This window comes from Dryas octopetala, chromosome 2 (assembly GCF_963921425.1).
Source record: "Dryas octopetala chromosome 2, drDryOcto1.1, whole genome shotgun sequence".
Lineage (NCBI taxonomy): Eukaryota > Viridiplantae > Streptophyta > Magnoliopsida > Rosales > Rosaceae > Dryas > Dryas octopetala.
The window spans coordinates 20385987-20409380 of NC_141367.1; the positions used below are offsets into that span (position 1 = coordinate 20385987).

Here is a 23394-nt window from a genome sequence, read left to right on the forward strand (position 1 = left end):
ATAGGGTTTGATTTTTGTAGAAAAATTTGTAACTTTTGGGAACACCCAAATCCCTATATCTGTCAGCATTCTTCTTCTTCGACAAAGTGAACACTAAAAAAAGATTTTCTTTTTCCCATCTTTTCTGATTAGGAAACACCGTGTGAATGATTAATTTTTATTCTCTAAAGGTGTTTTGTTTCGGTTTTTCTGGAGAGAATACCTAAAGCCCCAAAACCTTAAATACCCAGACATCCAACCAGAAGAGAAGATCAAGAGGTAAAAATAATGGAAAAAAGGGATGGATTATTGGTTTGGATTGAGGGGAGGATTCCACTGCAACATGAGACATGGTGGCCCAAATGGAATCGCATAGCCATTTACAGTTTAATTCCACTGCAACATTAGACATGCAGGCTAGAGTGGAATGGCACCTGTGTAGCAGTTAAGATCCAATTCAGCAAGAGAGTAGAATAACCAAGTGGAAGTGCAGATATTTGTAGAAGCAGTGATCCACTGCAGACGCATGCCAACATAAGTCATGAATCCAGCCGACAAGACCTGACTTCTGCCTGCAAATTGGCAGCCAAATTTATAAATAAAACACAGTAGCTGGAAATAAAGGAACGACGGATAGGCTTGAAGTTGGGATAGTGCTATACCGACCCCATCCTGTTAGACTGTCATTGCTTTGGTCGCTGCACTGTGGCTATTGGATAATTGTGATTGATAACAGTCAGTCCAAGAGAGAAAGGGGACTGTTATATATCAGAAGGAAAGGCATGTTATTGTTGTAGTGAAAACTAACTAGTTAGTAAGTTAATACAAAGCTAACCACCATGTTGGCCCACCACACAATGTAATCTCAAAATCCGAACCGTCTGTTTTTTAGGCCCTACTTCAAAGATCATCCTTGTAAAAAATCTTCAAATTCGGAAATCATTTAGTCATTTAATTATAACAACAACTATTTATATGTTTTTATCGAAAACATTGATCGTCTATTTATTTGATCTCAATTAGATGACTAAATGATTTTCGATTTAGTTGATTTTTTGTAATGATGATGTTTGAAGTATGATCTAAATAATTGATGGTTCGGATTATAAGATTAGTTATGTGGTGGTCCCAAAAGCATGGTTAGTTTCGTATTAACTTACTAACTAGTTAGTTTTAGAGCACTCCTCTATATTTTGATGGGTTGCATTGGTTGTATACGTATTTTCTCACAACTATTTATATTAATATATATATATATATCCTTCACGTAATGAGATGATTATTGCAAATAACTTATATATAACCATTTATATGCCTCTTCTCACATAAAATATCAATTAGTTTTCTTTCAAAAGCACAAGATTGTGAATCCAAAGTCGATCATGCTATCTAATAACTTGGACCACTGTATATCATTTCTCTCATAACAATTCGTCATGTATTAGAATTTATAAATGATTGTAAAAGGAAGCGTATTCATCCTCCCTATGAAAGACTTTTCCGAAAGCGTAGGATACAGAAGCTGAAAAATACCCATCATATATAAAACCACTTCAATTTACTTTCTGTTTAGATGTAAAGTATCGTATACAGTTTTATAATACACCAAGGAGAGTAAAAAGTCCTAAATATAAGCAAAGAAGAACAAACATATATGATAATTAACCAATAGTGAATGAATTGAGGACTAATTAATGGCTAATAATTAACCAATTATAGGAGTCCTTGTGACAATTTCATCATCTTTGTCAACCCAGACCCAGACCCTATAGCAGTTGTAGTCGGTGATGACTACCATTTCTCCATCAATTACAATCCTAGCAGTCACAATAGGATTCTCCCTCTCAATTGTTGCTTTGGCAACCTCCCCCTCCACTCCAACAAGCTCTGGCCACGAACCCTTTCCTGAAAAATTAAATTAAGGTTCAATGACAATACATAAATATATATCTATAATCTAATTATATAAAAAACAAATTCAATATATGCTATCTAGCTTTTATTAGACAGTCTAGCCACATATCCTGTATACTTATGTGGCATACAAATTGTGAATATGAACCATTAATTTTATTGATTTTTTACTGAATGTGTAGTCGATCATATTTACACGATCATATTTACAGTTTAATAAGCATCTTATATAACTATATATACTATCTAGTAAGAGAACAATACCCATATAAGAAATTGGTACATATATATATGATATCTAGTTATACCCCTTTACAACTAGCTACTACCTTACCTTCACATTCTGACATCCTTGCTTAAATGATTGCTCCAGTCTCTTATAATACCCAGAGCTTCTATTTGTGTTTAAGTTCGCATTATGATAAATGACTATATATAGAGACTTAATTAGAGAGTAGCATTTTGATGAATTGCTTGAAGTTGGTCAATGATCATTGTTGACTTTTTAGCTGTTACGTACACCTAGGTGATGAATCGATATATATAGGAATGCATGTTGATCTTGACTAGAGCAAGCCAGTATTGTTCTTTGGTTGACAATTCTTAGTTTAATGAATGATAAATGCCATTAGGTATATGACCATATCCCACGTTATTCTGCCGCCACATATTACCAAGAACAAGAAAGCAATCAGAAATTTCCTTTTGTTTAAAAATTATACAACTTATTTAATAATAATAAAATTCAAATGGTTATTGACTTGTAAAGCACGGCAATACATAGAAGACCTAGATATCACTTTACATGCATACCAATGTATCATGTAATAAAAGGCACAAATCGTCACAATCTATTTGAGCCTGAAATATCTTTAAAGGCCACACAGTAGTGAAGATATACACAAATAATATAGGGGGAAGTGAAATTGCCCATGCTCAACATCAATGTCCAAAAAAGAGTCTAGGCCCAACAAATTTGATTTTGTTTTGATATTTTCACAACTGAGGAGTCATGGTCACCCTCTCTAATTTTTTATTTAAGTTTTAAAGAAATAAAAAATAAAATTAATGAGAAAGGTAATATTATTTGAAAATTGGAAAATACTTTTAGGAGTTGGATTTGGTGATTAAGTATTTGGTTGTGATGTGTATAGGAACATCCTCAATTCTCATCTCATGTTAGCAAGAGAAGAGAAAAAATGATGATTAGCACACCAATATATTTTAGTCATGCACTTGTAGTTTGCCCTTTTTTTTTTTTTTTAATTTTTCGAGTGAGATGGATCGAACTTGAGTGCAGTGAGGGCAATTATATGACCCTTTCAACTGCGCGCGTTACCTCAACAACTGCAACCATCCTTCCCCTTAAGCACTTAAAAGAAAAAAACAAAAAGAGTTTTAGTTCTTTTTTTTTTTTAGTAGTCTTTAACCAATTTAACTACTGGACCTATAGTTTGTGGGCTGGGCTACAGCCCAGTTCAGAATTTACATTGGTAAACAGCCAATCAATCCTTCCCGACCCACCCACAAAGCCACACCCATCTCTTCGCGGCTCTCACTCTCCGGCTCCGCCAGTCTCTTCCAGCCTCTCTCATCTGCCACTCCAAACCCTAATCCCAAGCTTCAATCCTCACTCACTCTCTGTGACGCGAAACGAGGTCAGTATTTTCTTCGACTCTTTCCCTCCCAAATTTATCTTTAATGTCTTCTTTGCTGATTGTGGCTGTTTCTCTCATCTTTTATTTTGATATTTGTTTAATTTCCAATGAAGATGATTAGTTAATTTCGGTAATTTGGTTAGTTTCTATGCAACAATCCAATACTTTTGATGAACCCATTGATTCGATTTTGAGCAACTTGTTTAAAAACCGGAAATTCCTCAACAGGTTTTTGTTCTCTATTTATTTATTTTTTCTTTTTTTCAGTTTTGGCTGCTTTGATTTTTCTGGGTGGGCGTTTGATTTTGGGTTGGTATTTGATTATTCTGGGTTGTTAACTGTTATTTGATTTTGCTGCAACTTGGAGTTTGAGTTGCTAGTGATAGTTGGGTTGGTACTGTCGGGCAGGGAAGTTCTATTTGGCTATTTGGGTTTTTGTTTTTTAATTATTGGCGATGAGGAGTGGATATTTCATTTGGGTTTTCTCTTCATATGTTTTGTGAATGATCTTGTTTAATGATCATTATACTTGTGTGGATTCCTATTTAAGTTGGATGGTTTTGTTGAAATTTATATGTTTTATGGTTTATTAGGACCTATGATGTGCTTAATGAAATCTGTGAATTCATATTCATTTTCACATTTCTTTTTGGGTGTAAACTGCAAAGTGTATATAAGGATTTGTTTCTTTTCATCTATTCATTTTGGGATTCTCAGAAGGGTCAAACATAATTGGTCAGTATCCTTGCTGCAGTTGTTTATGTAATTGTGTGAAAGCACATCTCATTGCCTTAGTGATATTAGAAAAAATCTTAACTAGAATTTGCTCTGTTTCATATCATAGACAGAGCTTCATGTATAATATCATCACCGCTATATAATTTATCCATTTCTACGAAACCAAACATTTGTTAGCATTTGGTGGTCTAATGACTCTTTTGGTACAAGATGCAAGAGTTGAAATTGATATTTGAAGGGGAGCATAAAACCCAAAATCGTATAGAGGAATGTCAATCTGAGATTATAAATTGCTTATGGCACTATTACTCTGTTAGATATAGTCAAAGATTAGATATTGGATTAGTGAAGGTTTGGTAAGAGATGGGGTATTGAATTTCAGGTATATATAATGGTCTGTAGAATTCATGACATAATACACTTATGTCCACACAAAGAATAACAATAATTCAGTTATTTGACGCGGAAAAAGAATAACAATAACATCTAGAATGAGGAATGTTTGGGTCAATGCTAAATAAATGCTGGAATAAGATTCTGGAGCTCGATAATGGCAAATATGATATGTTAGGTGTCTGTTATGGTTGATATGCTTTCATTTGTTTTGTTATACTTTCTTACTTTTATTTTCTTTTATGGTCTGGAATTTTAATAGAATTTGTAAACTTTGGCTAACATCAAATTTGTTTCTTATTAGATTGTTGTTCATTGTGGTATATGGGGACTTTAGAAGCAGAAGCAGAGTATGCTGCCTTTGAGGAGAAGGTCAAACGAACTGTTTACCTAGATAACCTCTCCCCACAGGTCACTGAACCTGTTGTGAGAACTGCTCTTGGTCAGTTTGCAACTGTGAAAAATGTTCGTTTTATTCCAAATTACACAGAATCAAAGAGCATCCCACAGTGTGCACTGGTGGAGGTGGAGAACCCAAAACAGGCTGATGCCATTGTCTCAGAGATAGCCCAATTTCCTTTCATGATACTGGGGAAGCCAAGGCCTGTGAGGGCGCTTCATGCTAGAGTTGAAATGTTTGATGATCGGCCTGTAAAGCCTGGTAGAAAAATATATTGCCGTTGGTTGGAGCCAAATGATCCTGATTTTGAAGTGGCAAAGAAACTGAAGCATCTTACTCGAAAGCATGCTCTTGAAGATGCGTTTGTGCTCAAGCAACAACTCCAGGAAGAGGAGAAGCTCGCAAAGCAGCAGCAGGAGTCCCTCCAAGCAAATTATAAGAAGTATGAAATGATAGATAGTGTGATGGCTGATGGAACTGCTCGTCGCTTGGCACGCCATTATATGATTCGAGTTTCAGATGACTGTTAGGGCTTTTGTTGAGGTTATCACCCCTGTGTAGTCAAACTGTCAAAGTGACATCTGTACATGATACAAAGTTTATGAGGTGATGTCTGTTTTTAATAGAGAGCTTCGTAGTTGTTCTATTGTTGACTTTTGATGGTTGAAAGCCAAGCCACACCGTGTACTTTTGATGGTTGAACAGAACTAAAGAGAGGAAGAAAATTACTGTAAACTTTATCAAATCATTAATCTTATAGAAAAACAAATTATTTTGTTTACAATACACAATACATGGAGAATAGAACTCCTTATTTGATTCTCAATTCGCCTGATTTCCTTCAAATACGTACTGTTAAAAGAGAACTAGTAGCCCTCAAGTGAAGATCTTAATCGAAATTAACGAATTGTAGGGACCCTAGTAACAATGCCATCAGAATTGACCCAAACCTAAACCCTATCACACAGGACATCTTGGATGACAATTTTTCCTTCTAGCACGACCACAGCATCGACCAAAGAATTCTCCCTCTCAATTGTTTCCTCTGCAACAGTCCCCTGAGCTCCCAACAACTCAGGCCATGAACCCTTGCCTGCATATAGACTCCAAAAACTTGTTACATTAAATGAAAACATATAGAAAGTTTACATATATATTATTTAGTGGCATGCATTCATAGTTGTAAACAAGCACTTGTTCATGATTACCTTCACATCCAGATGCCATCCTCGCTTCTTGTTCTAATTAATTTAGACTTTTTACTCTCTGATCTCTCTTGTAATGTAGCTTGTGATGTATTGGCATGGGGAAGAGATGCATATTTATAGTAGTTTTTCATTGAACATTTGAACAGCTTGTGGTTTCATTATTGACTATTTGGATGTTATGTAGGATGTTTGCATGATTTTGTTTACACAAATATTACATTAAGTAATGCAGTGGCAAACCTAATCGGCAAGAATGTAGAGAAGCAATTGTGTCTATCTCTATGATCCACGATGACCTTAAGCACGTAGAGAAGCAAAATGAAGAACAGCTGTTGTTTTGGTATGAAAATGAAGAATAGTATTTGGAAGCTGATGAAATCTGGTTTGTACGATACACGTACTTAGATCATAGCTATTGTTGACAAAATCTGCTGAAAGACAAGATAAAAATATGGAAAAAAGTAGGGACAACCAGCTCATCAAACCTGGTATCGACATCATTGACACAACAGATATATTATAACATTTTTTTTTTTGGCCACATAATATAAAATTTCTAGAAATGTTATTTGAATGGCTAGCTGCTGGGAGCTTAGAAAATCTGAGCTTAGCCCACATAATAGAATAGTTTGGATATAAAATTGTGAGAAATAATATATGTAATTTAGTACTTAATTTGAGACAATGACCAAAGTTTTAATATCAACTTTAAACCCCCTGTTTTTCATGTATAAAAAGACAGTGGTGGAGGTGATATCGAATTAATTATCTGGAAGGGGTACGTGGCTACAGCTGCAAGCTGGGGTTTCCTAGAGCAATACCCACTTGGCCGGCCAAAGACATATTACTAGCCTTAGTGTGTGGATTGTCTGTTTTTGACCTGTCTAAGAGACTAGTCTGGTGCGCGAAAACTGGCCCAGAACACCCTCCGTTACCCAAAAAAAGACATATTACGGAAAGTTGTGCATATATCTTATTCTTGGGTTCTATACCACTATTATCCTTTTTGAACGTCTAACAACATAATCTGTAATTAATTCTTAATTCCATTAACTTTTTTAGCTACTAATTTATCATCTCATATATTTCTAGATCAATTGCTATCCTTGCATTTCCTGTTGGAGCTAGCTTGCTCTTATACTTCATTAAAGGAGCAGTATTCCCCCAAAGCAACAAACAAGTGGCCATGTATGGAACTGGTGATTTACCAAAATTGCCATAGGAATTTGACGGCATAGAGTACTGTATAACTAATGTGTTAATTTATTAATTCCAAATTGCCACGCCTACAATTACTTTTGATGGTTGAACTTAATTGAACAGAAACAAGAACTAATTAAAGATCATAAGATAGATGATGGAAAATTAACAGTAACAGTACTACTGATCATCAACTTTATCAAGCCATTCTTAATTATTAATATATATTCAGCTTCACATATATATAGAACATACATACATCAGAAGAAAAATAGATAATTATGTACGTCGTCGTAGTCTTGAATACAAATATTATTGCATTGAGAATTAATACAAGTAACCCTTATTTCATTAATTTCACTTAACCTAGCTTGATTGATGTTGAAAGCCTAGCTTGCTCTCCAACCATTAATCTTATTTAGCTTCGTATAGAATACACAGTGAAAGAACAACAAATTATTTAGTTTACAATTAATACAATACATGGTGAATAAAACTCCTTATTTGATTATCAATTCGCGTAATTTCCTTCAAATACGTACTATTAAAAGAGAACTAGTAGCTCTGAAGTGAAGCTCTTAGTCGAAATTAACCAATTGTAGGGACCCTAGTAATGATGCCATCAGTATCGACCCAAACCCGAACCCTATCACACCGGAATTGTTTGTCGGTGTTTGTTCCTTCTAGTACGACCACAGCATCGACCAAAGAATTCTCCCTCTCAATTGTTTCCTCTGCAACAGTCCCCTGAGCTCCCAACAACTCAGGCCATGAATCCTTGCCTGCATATATAAACTCCAAAAACTTGTTACATTAAATGAAAACATATATATAGAAAGCTTATATATTATTTAGTGGCATGCATTCATAGTTGTAAACAAGCACTTGTTCATGATTACCTTCACATTCAGATGCCATCCTCGCTTCTTGTTCTAATTTAGGCTTTTAATTAATCTCTGATCTCTCTTTGTAATGTAGCTTGTGATGTATTGGCATGGGGAAGAGATGCATATTTATAGTTGTAATTGTCATTGAACAGCTTGTGGTTGGTCATTATTGACTATTTGGATGTTACTTGTTAGGTAGGCTGTTTGCATGCTTTTGTTGACATAAATATTACATCATATATATAATATAGCAAACCTTGTCGCCAAGAATGAATAATAATTGCGTCTATCTCTATGATTCACGCGCGATGACCTGAAGCATGTAGAGAAGCAAAGTGAAGAATAGCTAGTATTTTGGTATGAAAATGAAGAATAGTATTTGGTCAGTTTTAGTGAAATCTAGTTTGATACACGTACTTAGATGATAGCTATTGTTGACAAAATCTGCTGAAAGACATAAGATATAATTATGGGAAAAAGTAGGGATAACCAGCTCAGCCTGTGAGGGCGCTTCATGCTAGAGTTGAAATGTTTGATGATCGGCCTGCAAAGCCTGGTAGAAAAATATATTGCCGTTGGTTGGAACCAAATGATCCTGATTTTGCAGTGGCAAAGAAACTGAAGCATCTTACTCGAAAGCATGCTCTTGAAACAACTCCAGGAAGAGGAGAAGCTCGCAAAGCAGCAGCAGGAGTCCCTCCAAGCAAATTATAAGAAGTATGAAATGATAGATAGTGTGATGGCTGATGGAACTGCTCGTCGCTTGGCACGCCATTATATGATTCGAGTTTAAGATGACTGTTACCTTCACATCCAGATGCCATCCTCGCTTCTTGTTCTAATTAATTTAGACTTTTTAATTTAGCCCACATAATAGAATAGTTTGGATATAAAATTGTGATAAATAATATATATAATTTAGTACTTAATTGAGCCAATGGCCAAAGTTTTAATATCAACTTTAAACCCCTTGCTTTTCATGTATAAAAAGACAGTGGTGGAGGTATATCGAATTAATCTATCTAGAAGGGGTACGTGGCTACAGCTGAAAGCTGGGGTTTCCTAGAGAAATACCCACTTGGCCAAAGACATATTACGGACTAGATCCAGCATGGATTGTTTGTATTTGACCGGCCCAAGTGATTAGTCTGATATACAAAAACTGGCCCAAGACACCTTTGGTTATAAAAAAAAAAAAAAAAGAGACATTTTACGAAAAATTGTGCATATATATCTTATTCTTGGGTTCTATACCACTATTAATCCTTTTTGAACGTCTAACAACATAATCTGTAATTAATTCTTAATTCCATTAACCTTTTTAGCTACTAATTTATCATCTCATATATTTCTAGTATGAGATCATCAATTATTAACCAGTTTATAATTTTTCATTAATTTTTGTCCCATGTTGGTCCACATACTTTTATCATTTTCTCATGTTAGTCCACGTTTTAATTTTTGTTCCATGTTCATCCAGTTTGTAATTAACGTGTCCCGATTTAGTCCATTCCATCACATTTGGGCTAACGTCCAACCATTTTCATCACGTGCTGCACATGTGGGTTTTTTGAGAGGGCAAAAAAGTATTTTCATGTGGCATCTCTAAAATAGTAATGAAAAAAAAAATCTAAAAATAAAAGAAAGAGGAAGGATTCTAAAATCCCCTCCCCACACCCACCCGACCTTTCCCCTCCCACCTACCTCCCCCAGTCCGGCCATCTACCCAATCCGTCCCCGGAAATAACCCTTCCTGGCCGCATGCATCTCTCTCTTTCTCTCACTCTCTCTCTTTGTCTTTCACTATATTTCTCTCTCCCACTCTCTCTTTATGTCTCTCTTTCTTTCTCACTCTCTCTCTCTCTCTCTCTCTCTCTCTCTCTCTCTCTCTCTCTCTCTATATATCACTCTCTTTCTCTCTCGGCGGCGGCTTCTTCTGGTTTGTGAAGGAAGATGAAGGAGGATGGATTTGAAGACATCCACTGATTTTGGGTTTGGAGAAATTTGTGGGATGATGATGATGATTGATGGGGTTTCTGAGAGATTTTTGCAGAGGGTTCCTATACCCTCTGCAAATATGGGATTGCAGAGGTTTCTGAGACATCCACAGATTTTTGCAAAGTATTTATTTTTTGAATTTTGATTATTTCATTTAATCTTGTTTTTTTTTATTTTTGTTTTTTTATTTCTTAATTTTAATTTTATGTTTATAGGTGTGGTGTGTGGGGGAATGCAGATGATCTGTTTCCGTTGGGGGAGGGGAGGGAGGGGAGAGGGGGGCGTTGCAGAGAGGAAGATGAAGAAGAAAAAGAAAAAAAAAAAAAAAAAAAAGGAAGAAGAAGATCGAGGGGTGGGGTACGTTAGTGTTGTGGCCCTGTGGGGGTGCTGTTGGGCTTGTTTTTTTTTTTTTTTATTCTTTCTTTTTTATTATTATTTTGGAGATGGTGGCAAAAATGTAAGGAAAAATACTTTTTTGCCCTCCCAAAAAGGCCATATGTACGGCATGTGATGGAAATAGACGGATGTTAGCTCAAAGTGACGGAATAGACTAAATTGGGACACGTCAATTATAAACTGAACCAACATGGGACACAAATTAAATTATAAACCAATATGGAAAAAAGATAAAAGTATGTGGACCAATAATGCATTTTACTCTAATTATTAATATATATTCAGCTTCATATATATATAAAACATACATACATACATCAAAAGAAAAATAGATAATTATGTACGTCGTCGTAGTCTTGAATACAAATATTATTGCATTGAGAATTAATACAAGTACCCCTTATTTCATTAATTTCACTTAACCTAGCTTGATTGATGTTGAAAGCCTAGCTTGCTCTCCAACCATTAATCTTATTTAGCTTCGTATAGAAGACACAGTGAAAGAACTACAAATTATTTAGTTTACAATTAATACAATACATGGTGAATAAAACTCCTTATTTGATTATCAATTCGCGTAATTTCCTTCAAATACGTACTAATAAAAGAGAACTAGTAGCCCTGAAGTGAAGCTCTTAGTCGAAATTAACCAATTGTAGGGACCCTAGTAACGATGCCATCAGTATCGACCCAAACCCGAACCCTATCACACCGGAATTGTTTGTCGATAATTATTGTTCCTTCTAGTACGACCACAGCATCGACCAAAGAATTCTCCCTCTCAATTGTTTCCTCTGCAACAGTCCCCTGAGCTCCCAACAACTCAGGCCATGAATCCTTGCCTGCATATATAAACTCCAAAAACTTGTTACATTAAATGAAAACATATATATAGAAAGCTTATATATTATTTAGTGGCATGCATTCATAGTTGTAAACAAGCACTTGTTCATGATTACCTTCACATTCAGATGCCATCCTCGCTTCTTGTTCTAATTTAGGCTTTCAATTAATCTCTGATATATCTCTCTTTGTAATGTAGCTTGTGATGTATTGGCATGGGGAAGAGATGCATATTTATAGTTGTAATTGACATTGAACAGCTTGTGGTTGGTCATTATTGACTATTTGGATGTTACTTGTTAGGTAGGCTGTTTGCATGCTTTTGTTGACATAAATATTACATCATATATATAATATAGCAAACCTTGTCGCCAAGAATGAATATTAATTGCGTCTATCTCTATGATTCACGCGCGATGACCTTAAGCATGTAGAGAAGCAAAGTGAAGAATAGCTAGTATTTTGGTATGAAAATGAAGAATAGTATTTGGTCAGTTTTAGTGAAATCTAGTTTGATACACGTACTTAGATGATAGCTATTGTTGACAAAATCTGCTGAAAGACATAAGATATAATTATGGGAAAAAGTAGGGATAACCAGCTCAGCCTGTGAGGGCGCTTCATGCTAGAGTTGAAATGTTTGATGATCGGCCTGTAAAGCCAGGTAGAAAAATATATTGCCGTTGGTTGGAGCCAAATGATCCTGATTTTGAAGTGGCAAAGAAACTGAAGCATCTTACTCGAAAGCATGCTCTTGAAGATGCGTTTGTGCTCAAGCAACAACTCCAGGAAGAGGAGAAGCTCACAAAGCAGCAGCAGGAGTCCCTCCAAGCAAATTATAGGAAGTATGAAATGATAGATAGTGTGATGGCTGATGGAACTGCTCGTCGCTTGGCACGCCATTATATGATTCGAGTTTAAGATGACTGATACCTTCACATCCAGATGCCATCCTCGCTTCTTGTTCTAATTAATTTAGACTTTTTACTCTCTGATCTCTCTTGTAATTTAGCTTGTGATGTATTGGCATGGGGAAGAGATGCATATTTATAGTAGTTTTTCATTGAACATTTGAACAGCTTGTGGTTTCATTATTGAATATTTGGATGTTACGTAGGATGTTTGCATGATTTTGTTTACACAAATATTACATTAAGTAATGCAGTGGCAAACCTAATCGGCAAGAATGTAGAGAAGCAATTGTGTCTATCTCTATGATCCACGATGACCTTAAGCACGTAGAGAAGCAAAATGAAGAATAGCTAATGTTTTGGTATGAAAATGAAGAATAGTATTTGGAAGTTGATGAAATCTGGTTTGTACGATACACGTACTTAGATCATAGCTATTGTTGGCAAAATCTGCTGAAAGACGAGATAAAAATATGGAAAAAAGTAGGGACAACCAGCTCATCAAACCTGGCGTCGACATCATTGACACAACAGATATATTATAACATTTTTTTTTTTGGCCACATAATATAAAATTTCTAGAAATGTTATTTGAATGGCTAGCTGCTGGGAGCTTAGAAAATCTGAGCTTAGCCCACAAAATAGAATAGTTTGGATATAAAATTGTGATAAATAATATATATAATTTAGTACTTAATGGAGACAATGACCAAAGTTTTAATATCAACTTTAAACCCCTTGTTTTTCATGTATAAAAAGACAGTGGTAGAGGTGATATCGAATTAATCTATCTAGAAGGGGTACGTGTAGGGCTGCCCATTGGTTTGGTATTTACCGAACCGACCGACTACCGACCGAAATTTTTTGGTTTGGTAAATCGATTTTAACAAGCCAAAAATCGAAAATTCGAAACTAAAAAATTACCAAAAAAGTTGGTAAACCGACTGATTACCGAAAATTATGACCGAAAGCAACCGAATCGATTATTACCGAAAAAATCAAAATATATATCGAAAAATCCGAAACAATTACCGAAATTTAGTTATATATATATATTTATATGTAATATTATTACATTAATAATTTAATATGGTTAGTATCAAGGAATAAAATTTCGGGTTTCGAGAAAATTTCGATGGAAATTTCGATGGAAATTTCGACGGAAATTTCGAAGATTTTTAAATTTCGACAAAAATTAGATAGAAACGGTGGAACTTACTATCAAAATACGGAAATTTTGAATAAAACTTTACCATATGTTTATTTAACATATTATCTACTAAATTGATAAAAAACATTGAAGAAACTAATTATATATATAGTAGGCTTCATGTGATATAAGATGAATATAATGTGCGCTGGAGACAAATACTGTTAAATAAAATTAGTATATTATTTATACTCTATAATCTATACATTAAACCCTATATATTTTATAATCTATACTCTATATTGTTTAGGATATGGTATATGATATTAGGATTTAGGCCCTTTATGGTATTTTTAATTATTTTTTATATAAAAATATATTAAAGTTTATTGATTTAGGGTTTAAAAATAACCAAACGAAACTTCAAAATGGTCAAAAAAAATTCAAAACCATTTTTTTTCTTTACAATTGCCCAAATGCCTCAAACCCCAATCAACCCTAAACCTTTTAATTTTTTTTGTCTTTTTTATTATTTCTTTCCCTTTTTTTTTTTTTTTTTTCCTTTTTTCTTTTCTTTTTTTTTTTCCTTCTTTTTTTTTTCCTTTTTTCTTTTCTTTTTTTTCCTTCTTTTTTTTTTTTCCTTTTTTCTTTTCTTTTTTTTCCTTCTTTTTTTTTCTCCTTTTTTCTTTTCCTTTTTTTTTCCTTCTCTTTTTCCCTTCCTTTTCCTTTCCCCCGTGACATCTCCAGTTTTTTTTCTTATCTCTTCCAGACTCTTCGTCATCCTCCCTCTCTCTCTCTCTCTCTCTCTCTCTCTCTCTCTCTCTCTCTCTCTCTCTCTCTCTCCCCAATCCATCACCAAGCCACCTCACCCTCACCACTTTCTCCCCCCTGCCGCGCGCCCTGCCGCTCGCCCTGCCGCGTTCCCCCCTGCCGCGCGCCCTCGATCTCCCTCGATCTCCCTCCTGCTGCGCCCCCCAGCCACCCCTGCCGCCGCCCCTCCACTTTCTCCCCCGATCTCCCCCTGCCGCTGCCCAGAGAAAACTTCGGCGAAATTTCGAGAATTTCGGCGAAATTTCAAAAATTTTGAAAATTTCGCCGAAATTATCCCGAAAATTTAACAAAACTCCGTTTCGATTTCAATCCCTCCTCAAATCGAAAATTTCGCCGAAATTTCACCGAAATTTTCGAAATTTAAACCCTTGGTTAGTATATGGTTATATATATTTATATGTATTATTATTACATTAATATGCTTAATATATATAGTTATAGTTTATATAGTATGTAGTTTATAATACCATATAGTTTATATAAATATATAGTTTATAACTTTACTAACTTTATATATTTATATAGTATATAGTATAAAGTATAAACTACTTATATAATAATGTTTTAATATATAATTTTAGTTATACTTATACCCTATATAATAAAATTACTAATTAGTATATAGTTTTAGACTTTTAGTTATAACTTATATATAGTTTTAGACACTTAACCTTATATATTATATTCTCTATAGTCTATACACTTTACCTTATATCATAAACTTAAAACTTAAAAGTTAAATACACTAACTTGGCCAAAAAAATACACTAAACATGGCCTATTAAATATCTTATACACTATAATTAAAAGTTAAAACTTAAAACCCAATTAAGCATACAATTCTAATTTCTAAACTCTATACACTAAGTCTATTATTATTTATTAATTACTCTATAATGTTATATATATCTAACATTGTTTATGTATATAATATATGAGGGCCCTTCTAATAAGGGATCTCTCATTTAGTGTTAAATGAGGGATCACTCTGTGGGGCCCACACGAGTCATTTTGTGTTGATTCGAATTGTCCATTTTTTACATCTCCATTGATAGATAATGTATGCAAAAAATCAGCTAAATCAGAAATCGTTTACTCGTTTGATTAAGCGGTCAAAGTTTTGGTGTTTATAGAGGAACTTGTTGTTCGTTCATTTGTTTTAAACTTTGACCGCTTAATCAAACTAGTAAACGATTTCTGATTTAGCTGATTTTTTGCAAGCATGATCTATCAATGGAGTTGTAAAAAATAGACGGTTCGGATCAACACAAAATGACCCTTGTGGGCCCACAGGGTGATCCCTCATTTAACACTAAATGAGGGATCCCTTATTGGAAGGGCCCTGATAATATATATAATTATATATAAAGTTATAAAGTAATAAATTAGTTAGTACTTAGTAGTTACTATAGTTTAATAGTATATATTTTATAATACTATAAGACTATAGCTTATATAATTTATAGTATATAATATAATATATAGTTTATAATACTATAAGACTATAATTTATATATTTGATAGTATATAGTTTATATAATTTATAATATATAGTTTATAATACTATAAGACTATAGTTTATATATTTGATAGTATATAGTTTATATAATTTATAGTATATAGTTTATAATACTATAAGACTATAGTTTATATATTTGATAGTATATACTACATAGTTTATAATACTATAATTATATATGTAACATATATAACATATAACAAAGTATTATAGTCTTAGTAGTTCTAAACTAGTTAGTAGTTTTTTTTTTTTTTCCATGAAACTAGAGTTAGTAGTTATATAAAGTTATAACTTATAAGCTTAAATTGTTAATACCCTAATCCTAATGTTTTTATTTTATTTTCCCAAACCTCAATCTAAACCCTATTATTTATGTTAATATCTTAATACCTATCATTATTTATGTATGTATAATTATATATAAACTAGTTTTTTTTTTATTTTCCCAAACCTCAATTTGCCCAACCAAACCCTAATCACCCAAACCCCAACCAAATCCCAATTTGCCCAAACCCTAATCAAAACCCCATTAAACAAAACAGTAAAATGTGAGATCCCGTATTTTTACAATATTTTATTTTGGGGTTATTCGAAAATTTTGGGGAATTTATTTGAAAAATAAAAAGGTTTTGGATTAATTTTAATTTTTGTTTTAAATTCGGTTTGACCCAAAATTGACTTTTTGTTATATTGGGCTTTTGGTTTCGAACTTAGACTCGTTGGATAGGTCTCGAACTCACGAGTCCGTAGACTCAAACCGTACATTCATCGGAGTTACAGATTGATAGTTATGGGCGTTTGAAGTGAAGGGTAGTTTTGTAATTTTGTGACTTAGGGTTTAATGAGTATAAAAGCTTCATTTTCAGACTTTTTCCCTCATTTTTCTCTCCCAGCCGTCACCCTCACTCTCTTTTTTTCTCTGTTCTCTCACCATGTCTTCTCTCCTCTGCGCCCGGCACCAGCGCGTCTGGCGAAGGATACCGGCGAGGCCACTACCCAAAGCCAACGCCACCGTGGGGGAGGTACGCCGCCGAGATCCGGGACCCGGGCAAGAAAAGCTGGGTCTGGCTCGGAAAAAAGCTTCATTTTCAGACTTTTTCCCTCATTTTTCTCTCCCAGCCGTCACCCTCACTCTCTCTTTTTCTCTGTTCTCTCACCTTGTCTTCTCTCCTCTGCGCCCGGCACCAGCGCATCTGGCGAAGGATACCGGCGAGGCCACTACCCAAAGCCAACGCCACCGTGGAGGAGGTACGCCGCCAAGATCCGGGACCCGGGCAAGAAAAGCCGGGTCTGGCTCGGAACCTTTGACACGGCTGAGGAAGCGGCTCGAGCCTATGACACCGCCGCCAGAGAGTTCCGCGGCGCCAAGGCCAAGACTAACTTCCCATCCCCTCAGAGACTCTCAATCTCAATGTTACTTCTAAAAATAATAATAATCATAGCGGCAGCAACAATAAGATCCCGAGCCAGAGCAGCACGGTGGAGTCTTCCAGCCGGGAGCCGGCAGATCTGATGGTGGATTCCTCGTCGTTGGATCTCAATCTTGCCCATGGCGTCATTAGTAGTGGTCCCATTCTTCCCCATGTTCTCTCTGTTCTCCCATGGCTTCTGTGTATTTTGATCCTGGTTTTGGTGTGCCTCTGTTGTGTGTGGGTTTTCGTGTGCCTCTGTGTGTGGGTATTTCGAAAATACCGAAATCTGAAGGATCCGAAAAATGCCGAAAGCCGAAAGAATCGATTCGGAAATCGGCATCAAAACTAGATTACCGAAATTTTGGTAATCGAATCGGTAAGGCCATTTACCGATTCGATCCGACCGATGGGCTGCCCTAGGTACGTGGCTACAGCTGAAAGCTGGGGTTTACTAGAGAAATACCCACTTGGCCAAAGACATATTACGGACTAGATCCAGCGTGGATTGTTTGTCTTTGACCGGCCTAAGGGACTAGTCTGATATACGAAAGCTGTCCCAGGACACCCTTGGTTATTAATAAAAAAGACATTTTACGGAAAATTGTGCATATATATCTTATTCTTGGGTTCTATACCACTATTAATCCTTTTTGAACGTCTAACAACATAATCTGTAATTAATTCTTAATTCCATTAACCTTTTTAGCTACTAATTTATCATCTCATATATTTCGAGTATGAGATCATCAATTATTAACCAATTTATAATTTTTCATTAATTTTTGTCCCATGTTGGTCCACATGCTTTTATCATTTTCTCACGTTAGTCCACGTTTTAATTTTTGTTCCATGTTGGTCCAGTTTGTAATTAACGTGTCCAAATTTAGTCCATTCCGTCACTTTTGGGCTAACGTCCAACCATTTTCATCACGTGCTGCACATGTGGGTTTTTTGAGAGGGCAAAAAAGTATTTTCATGTGGCATCTCTAAAATAGTAATGAAAAAAAAAATCTAAAAAAAAAAGAGGAATGATTCTGAAATCCCCTCCCCACACCCACCCAACCCTTCCCCTCCCACCTACCTCCCTCAGTCCGGCCATCTACCTAATCCCTCCCCGGAAACAACCCTTCCTGGCCGCATGCATCTCTCTCTTTCTTTCACTCTCTCTCTTTGTCTTTCACTATATTTCTCTCTCTCACTCTCTCTTTTTGTCTCTCTTTCTTTCTCACACTCTCTCTCTCTCTCTCTCTCTCTCTCTCTCTATATATATCACTCTCTTTCTCTCTCGACGGCGGCTTCTAGGTTTGTGTAGGAGAGCAAGTGAAGGAAGATAAAGGAGGGTGGGTTTGAAGACATCCACTGATTTTGGGTTTGGAGAAATTTGTGGGATGATGATGATGATGGATGGGGTTTCTGAGAGATTTTTGCAGAGGGTTCCTATACCCTCTGCAAATATGGGATTGCAGAGGTTTCTGAGACATCCACAGATTTTTGCAAAGTGTTGATTTTTTGAATTTTGATTATTTCATTTAATCTTGTTTTATTTTATTTTTGTTTTTTTTTCTTAATTTTAATTTTATGTTTATAGGTGTGGTGTGTGGGGGAATGCAGATGATCTGTTTCCGTTAGGGGAGGGGGGGTGTTGCAGAAAGGAAGATGAAGAAGAAAAAGAAAAAAAGGAAGAAGAAGAGGGGTGGGGTATGTTAGTGTTGTGTCCCTGTGGGGGTGCTGTTGGGCTTGTTTTTTTTTTTTTTTTTTATTATTATTATTTTGGAGATGGTGGCAAAAATGTAAGGAAAAATACTTTTTTGCACTCCCAAAAAGCCCATATGTACGGCACGTGATGGAAATGGACGGACATTAGCCCAAAAGTGACGGAATGGACTAAATTGGGACACGTCAATTATAAACTGAACCAACATGGGACAAAATTAAAGCATGGACCAACGTGAAAAAATGATAAAAGTATGTGGACCAATGATGCATTTTACTCTAATTATTAATATATATTCAGCTTCACATATATATAGAACATACATACATAAAAAGAAAAATAGATAATTATGTACGTCATCTTGAATACAAATATTATTGCATTGAGAATTAATACAAGTACCCCTTATTTCATTAATTTCACTTAACCTAGCTTGATTGATGTTGAAAGCCTAGCTTGCTCTCCAACCATTAATCTTATTTAGCTTCGTATAGAATACACAGTGAAAGAACAACAAATTATTTAGTTTACAATTAATACAATACATGGTGAATAAAACTCCTTATTTGATTATCAATTCGCGTAATTTCCTTCAAATACGTACTGTTAAAAGAGAACTAGTAGCCCTGAAGTGAAGCTCTTGGTCGAAATTAACCAATTGTAGGGACCCTAGTAACGATGCCATCAGTATCGACCCAAACCCGAACCCTATCACACCGGAATTGTTTGTCGATAATTATTGTTCCTTCTAGTACGACCACAGCATCGACCAAAGAATTCTCCCTCTCAATTGTTTCCTCTGCAACAGTCCCCTGAGCTCCCAACAACTCAGGCCATGAATCCTTGCCTGCATATATAAACTCCAAAAACTTGTTACATTAAATGAAAACATATATATAGAAAGCTTATATATTATTTAGTGGCATGCATTCATAGTTGTAAACAAGAACTTGTTCATGATTACCTTCACATTCAGATGCCATCCTCGCTTCTTGTTCTAATTTAGGCTTTTAATTAATCTCTGATCTCTCTTTGTAATGTAGCTTGTGATGTATTGGCATGGGGAAGAGATGCATATTTATAGTTGTAATTGTCATTGAACAGCTTGTGGTTGGTCATTATTGACTATTTGGATGTTACTTGTTAGGTAGGCTGTTTCCATGCTTTTGTCGACATAAATATTACATCATATATATAATATAGCAAACCTTGTCGCCAAGAATGAATATTAATTGCGTCTATCTCTATGATTCACGCGCGATGACCTTAAGCATGTAGAGAAGCAAAGTGAAGAATAGCTAGTATTTTGGTATGAAAATGAAGAATAGTATTTGGTCAGTTTTAGTGAAATCTAGTTTGATACACGTACTTAGATGATAGCTATTGTTGACAAAATCTGCTGAAAGACATAAGATATAATTATGGGAAAAAGTAGGGATAACCAGCTCAGCCTGTGAGGGCGCTTCATGCTAGAGTTGAAATGTTTGATGATCGGCCTGTAAAGCCAGGTAGAAAAATATATTGCCGTTGGTTGGAGCCAAATGATCCTGATTTTGAAGTGGCAAAGAAACTGAAGCATCTTACTCGAAAGCATGCTCTTGAAGATGCGTTTGTGCTCAAGCAACAACTCCAGGAAGAGGAGAAGCTCACAAAGCAGCAGCAGGAGTCCCTCCAAGCAAATTATAAGAAGTATGAAATGATAGATAGTGTGATGGCTGATGGAACTGCTCGTCGCTTGGCACGCCATTATATGATTCGAGTTTAAGATGACTGATACCTTCACATCGAGATGCCATCCTTGCTTCTTGTTCTAATTAATTTAGACTTTTTACTCTCTGATCTCTCTTGTAATTTAGCTTGTGATGTATTGGCATGGGGAAGAGATGCATATTTATAGTAGTTTTTCATTGAACATTTGAACAGCTTGTGGTTTCATTATTGAATATTTGGATGTTACGTAGGATGTTTGCATGATTTTGTTTACACAAATATTACATTAAGTAATGCAGTGGCAAACCTAATCGGCAAGAATGTAGAGAAGCAATTGTGTCTATCTCTATGATCCACGATGACCTTAAGCACGTAGAGAAGCAAAATGAAGAACAGCTAATGTTTTGGTATGAAAATGAAGAATAGTATTTGGAAGCTGATGAAATCTGGTTTGTACGATACACGTACTTAGATCATAGCTATTGTTGGCAAAATCTGCCGAAAGACGAGATAAAAATATGGGAAAAAGTAGGGACAACCAGCTCATCAAACCTGGCATCGACATCATTGACACAACAGATATATTATAACATTTTTTTTTTTTGGCCACATAATATAAAATTTCTAGAAATGTTATTTGAATGGCTAGCTGCGCGCTGGCAGCTTAGAAAATCTGAGCTTAGCCCACATAATAGAATAGTTTGGATATAAAATTGTGATAAATAATATATATAATTTAATACTTAATTGAGACAATGGCCAAAGTTTTAATATCAACTTTAAACCCCTTGCTTTTCATGTATAAAAAGACAGTGGTGGAGGTGATATCGAATTAATCTATCTAGAAGGGGTACGTGGCTACAGCTGAGAGCTGGGGTTTCCTAGAGAAATACCCGCTTGGCCAAAGACATATTACGGACTAGATCCAGTGTGGATTGTTTGTATTTGATAGGTCCAAGGAATTAGTCTGATATACGAAAGCTGGCCCAAGACACCCTTGGTTATCAAAAAAAAAAAAAAAAAGAGACATTTTACGGAAAATTGTGCATATATCTTATTCTTGGGTTCTATACCACTATTAATCCTTTTTGAATGTCTAATAACATAATCTGTAATTAATTCTTAATTCCATTAACCTTTTTAGTTACTAATTTATCATCTCATATATTTCTATTATGAGATCATCAATTATTAACCAGTTTATAATTTTTCATTAATTTTTGTCCCATGTTGGTTCACATACTTTTATCATTTTCTCATGTTAGTCCACGTTTTAATTTTTGTTCCATGTTCGTCCAGTTTGTAATTAACGTATCCCAATTTAGTCCATTCCATCACTTTTGGGCTAACGTCCAACCATTTTCATCACGTGCTGGACATGTGGTTTTTTGAGAGGGCAAAAAAGTATTTTCATATGGCATCTCTAAAATAGTAATGAAAAAAAAAATCTAAAAAAAAAAAGAAAGAGGAAGGATTCTGAAATCCCCTCCCCACACCCACCCGACCCTTCCCCTCCCACCTACCTCCCCCAGTCCGGCCATCTACCCAATCCGTCCCCGGAAATAACCCTTCCTGACCGCATGCATCTCTCTCTTTCTCTCACTCTCTCTCTTTGTCTTTCACTATATTTCTCTCTCCCACTCTTTCTTTCTGTCTCTCTTTCTTTCTCACTCTCTCTCTCTCTCTCTCTCTCTCTCTCTCTCTCTCTCTCTCTCTATATATATCACTCTCTTTTTCTCTCGGCGGCGGCTTCTTCTGGTTTGTGAAGGAAGATGAAGGAGGGTGGGTTTGAAGACATCCACTGATTTTGGGTTTGGAGAAATTTGTGGGATGATGATGATGATTGATGGGGTTTCTGAGAGATTTTTGCAGAGGGTTCCTATACCCTCTGCAAGGATGGGATTGCAGAAGTTTTCTGAGACATCCACAGATTTTTGCAAAGTATTGATTTTTGGAATTTTGATTATTTCATTTAATCTTGTTTTATTTTATTTTTGTTTTTTTTCTTAATTTTAATTTTATGTTTATAGGTGTGGTGTGTGGGGGAATGCAGATGATCTGTTTCTGTTGGGGGAGGGGGGGTGTTGCAGAAAGGAAGATGAAGAAGAAAAAGAAAAAAAGGAAGAAGAAGAGGGGTGGGGTACGTTAGTGTTGTGGCCCTGTGCGGGTGCTGTTGGGCCTGTTTTTTTGTTTTTGATTCCTTTTTTTTTTTTTTTTTTTATTATTATTTTGGAGATGGTGGCAAAAATGTAAGGAAGAATACTTTTTTGCCCTCCCAAAAAGCCCATATGTACGGCACGTGATGGAAACGGACGGACGTTAGCCCAAAAGTAACGGAATGGACTAAATTGGGACACGTCAATTATAAACTGGATCAACATGGGACAAAAATTAAATCATAGACCAATATGGAAAAATGATAAAAGTATGTGGACCAATAATGCATTTTACTCTAATTATTAATATATATTTAACTTCACATATATATAGAACATACATACATAAGAAGAAAAATAGATAATTATGTACGTAG

At 35.4% G+C, this 23394-nt stretch overlaps 3 protein-coding genes and 2 pseudogenes across 3 annotated transcripts; 1 reads left to right on the top strand and 4 right to left on the bottom strand.

Annotated features, from left to right (window-relative positions):
- Window positions 1–3395: 3395 nt before the first annotated feature.
- LOC147293929 (ASI1-immunoprecipitated protein 1 pseudogene) lies at window positions 3396–5866 on the top strand (annotated as a pseudogene).
- A 115-nt stretch (window positions 5867–5981) lies between these two features.
- On the bottom strand, window positions 5982–6309 carry LOC147293930 (glu S.griseus protease inhibitor pseudogene; annotated as a pseudogene).
- A 1470-nt stretch (window positions 6310–7779) lies between these two features.
- On the bottom strand, window positions 7780–8476 carry LOC147293931 (glu S.griseus protease inhibitor-like). The gene is made up of 2 exons (XM_086233810.1): window positions 8390–8476; window positions 7780–8272 (listed from the first exon to the last, which is right to left on the bottom strand). Exons 1-2 carry the CDS (start codon window positions 8406–8408, stop codon window positions 8079–8081), a joined length of 213 nt encoding a protein of 70 aa, XP_086089936.1. The 5' UTR covers window positions 8409–8476; the 3' UTR covers window positions 7780–8078.
- Window positions 8477–11222: 2746 nt separating this feature from the next.
- Window positions 11223–11821, bottom strand: LOC147293932 (glu S.griseus protease inhibitor-like). The gene is made up of 2 exons (XM_086233681.1): window positions 11731–11821; window positions 11223–11613 (listed from the first exon to the last, which is right to left on the bottom strand). The coding sequence occupies exons 1-2, from the start codon at window positions 11747–11749 to the stop codon at window positions 11417–11419; spliced, it is 216 nt and encodes a 71-aa protein (XP_086089807.1). The 5' UTR covers window positions 11750–11821; the 3' UTR covers window positions 11223–11416.
- Window positions 11822–19510: 7689 nt separating this feature from the next.
- Window positions 19511–20202, bottom strand: LOC147293933 (glu S.griseus protease inhibitor-like). Its single transcript, XM_086233653.1, has 2 exons — window positions 20116–20202; window positions 19511–19998 (listed from the first exon to the last, which is right to left on the bottom strand). The coding sequence occupies exons 1-2, from the start codon at window positions 20132–20134 to the stop codon at window positions 19802–19804; spliced, it is 216 nt and encodes a 71-aa protein (XP_086089779.1). The 5' UTR covers window positions 20135–20202; the 3' UTR covers window positions 19511–19801.
- Between the last annotated feature and the right edge of the window lie 3192 nt (window positions 20203–23394).